The 2281-nt window shown below is 52.2% G+C and overlaps 1 protein-coding gene across 1 annotated transcript; it reads left to right on the top strand.

Moving 5' to 3' along the window:
* Positions 1–280: 280 nt before the first annotated feature.
* LOC149271374 (dCTP pyrophosphatase 1-like) lies at positions 281–2196 on the top strand. The gene is made up of 4 exons (XM_089507495.1): positions 281–286; positions 1494–1573; positions 1739–1849; positions 1938–2196. The coding sequence occupies exons 1-4, from the start codon at positions 281–283 to the stop codon at positions 2194–2196; spliced, it is 456 nt and encodes a 151-aa protein (XP_089363621.1).
* The last annotated feature ends 85 nt before the right edge of the window (positions 2197–2281 follow it).

Here is a 2281-nt window from a genome sequence, read left to right as displayed (position 1 = left end):
TCTCTTGTCATATGACATGTTGGGAGGATGTATCAGGATTGTTCTGCCCCTAATGGGACACTCGGGAGGTATCAGAGACTGGGGCCAATCTGCACCAGAGTAGTGCAGTTACTGCCATTTTGCCCTCTACCAAGTTGTCAATAAAGTTTCGGTTTCAAAATAAATAGCGTCCCCCTCTGATTGGACAGTGCTTGTGCGCATTTGATTGGCGGGTGAGTGCTTGATTATAATTGGCTGCATTTCCCCACGCTGAAAGTGTTTGCTGATCCACGTGGGGAGGATGGAGGTGAGTGTGGGTTCACTGGTGGGGGATGTTTACATTCATAGCCTAGTTTGGGGCACTTACCGCACCGTTATAAGTCTGTTCACTCATCATACGGCGCTACGGAATATGATGGTGCTTTATAAAAACAGCTTATGACTGGCGGAGATACACCGTGTGTGTTATATATAATGTATACTGTGTGTGTAATAAATATATATAATATACTGTGTGTGTGTGTAATATCTATCCCTCTCTCCTGATGCCCCTGCCCCGGGGTATGTTTGACGCGTGTTCATGTTGATGATAGATATATACTCTCTCTCTCCTGATGCCCCTGCCCCGGGGTATGTTTGACGCATGTTGATGATAGATATATATACTCTCTCTCTCCTGATGCCCCTGCCCCGGGGTATGTTTGACGCATGTTGATGATAGATATATATACTCTCTCTCTCCTGATGCCCCTGCCCTGGGGTATGTTTGACGCATGTTGATAGATATATACTCTCTCCTGATGCCCCTGCCCCGGGGTATGTTTGATGCGTGTTCGTGTTGATGATAGATATATATACGCTCTCTCTCCTGATGCCCCTGCCCCGGGGTATGTTTGACGCGTGTTCATGTTGATGATAGATATATACTCTCTCCTGATGCCCCTGCCCCGGAGTATGTTTGACGCGTGTTCATGTTGATGATAGATATATACTCTCTCCTGATGCCCCTGCCCCGGGGTATGTTTGATGCGTGTTCGTGTTGATGATAGATATATATACGCTCTCTCTCCTGATGCCCCTGCCCCGGGGTATGTTTGACGCGTGTTCGTGTTGATGATAGATATATACTCTCTCCTGATGCCCCTGCCCCGGGGTATGTTTGATGCGTGTTCATGTTGATGATAGATATATACTCTCTCCTGATGCCCCTGCCCCGGGGTATGTTTGACGCGTGTTCGTGTTGATGATAGATATATACTCTCTCCTGATGCCCCTGCCCCGGGGTATGTTTGATGCGTGTTCATGTTGATGATAGATATATACTCTCTCTCTCCTGATGCCCCTGACCCGGGGTATGTTTGACGCGTGTTCATGTTGATGATAGATATATACTCTCTCCTGATGCCCCTGACCCGGGGTATGTTTGACGCGTGTTCATGTTGATGATAGATATATACTCTCTCTCTCCTGATGCCCCTGCCCCGGAGTATGTTTGACGCGTGTTCGTGTTGCAGGGTTCTTCACCAGCTCACGGTCCCGCAGAGCTCCCACAGAATGAATTCAGCTTCAGTAGCACCCCGACGATGGAGGACATGTGAGTAGGGGGGGGGGGGGCATTCTTCCTACGATGGGGGTCATTCTTGATATAATGGGGGGGGGGGGTGTTCTTCCTACGATGGTTTAGGTTCCAGGCTCTGCTTGGTACATCAGCGGCGTTGCCATATAAACCTGCGTATTAACCCTGCGTTTCCCTGTCCAGCCGCCGCCTGCAGGCGCAGTTCACCCAGGAGAGAAGCTGGAGTCGGTTCCATCAGCCCCGAAGCCTTCTGCTGGCGCTCGTTGGGGAAGTGGGGGAGCTGGCGGAGCTATTGTGAGTACGATCGCCCCGTAGCTTTGGGTATATTGGGGGGGGGGTCGTTCTTCATGGCCACATGGGGTAACTGTGTGTCTCTCGCTAGTCAGTGGCAAGGAGAAGTCCCAGAAGGTCTGCCCGGCTGGTCCGCGCCGCAGCGTGAAGCCCTGTCGCACGAGCTCAGCGATGTCCTCATCTACCTCCTGGAGCTGGCGGAGAAATGCCGAGTGGATCTGCCCCGCGCGGCGCTCCAGAAACTGGAACTGAACGCCAGGAAGTACCCGGCATGCAGGGTCCGGGGCAGCGCTAAGAAGTACACGGAGTATGGTTCAGAGGACGGGGGGGCCGCTTCTCCTGAGCACTGAGCCTCTGAAGACCACCTTCTCCTGAGAAGGCTGGGGGGCTGCTCGCTGAGACCTCGCTGTTACCTGGCGGGGGGCGCAGAGACTG

This window comes from Sceloporus occidentalis, unplaced genomic scaffold (assembly GCF_023333645.1).
Source record: "Sceloporus occidentalis isolate IW3139 unplaced genomic scaffold, rSceOcc1.0.p SCAF_527, whole genome shotgun sequence".
NCBI classification, from domain to species: Eukaryota; Metazoa; Chordata; class Lepidosauria; order Squamata; family Phrynosomatidae; genus Sceloporus; species Sceloporus occidentalis.
The sequence above is the reverse complement of the archived record's forward strand: the minus strand, read 5'-3'. Positions and strand labels throughout refer to the sequence as shown.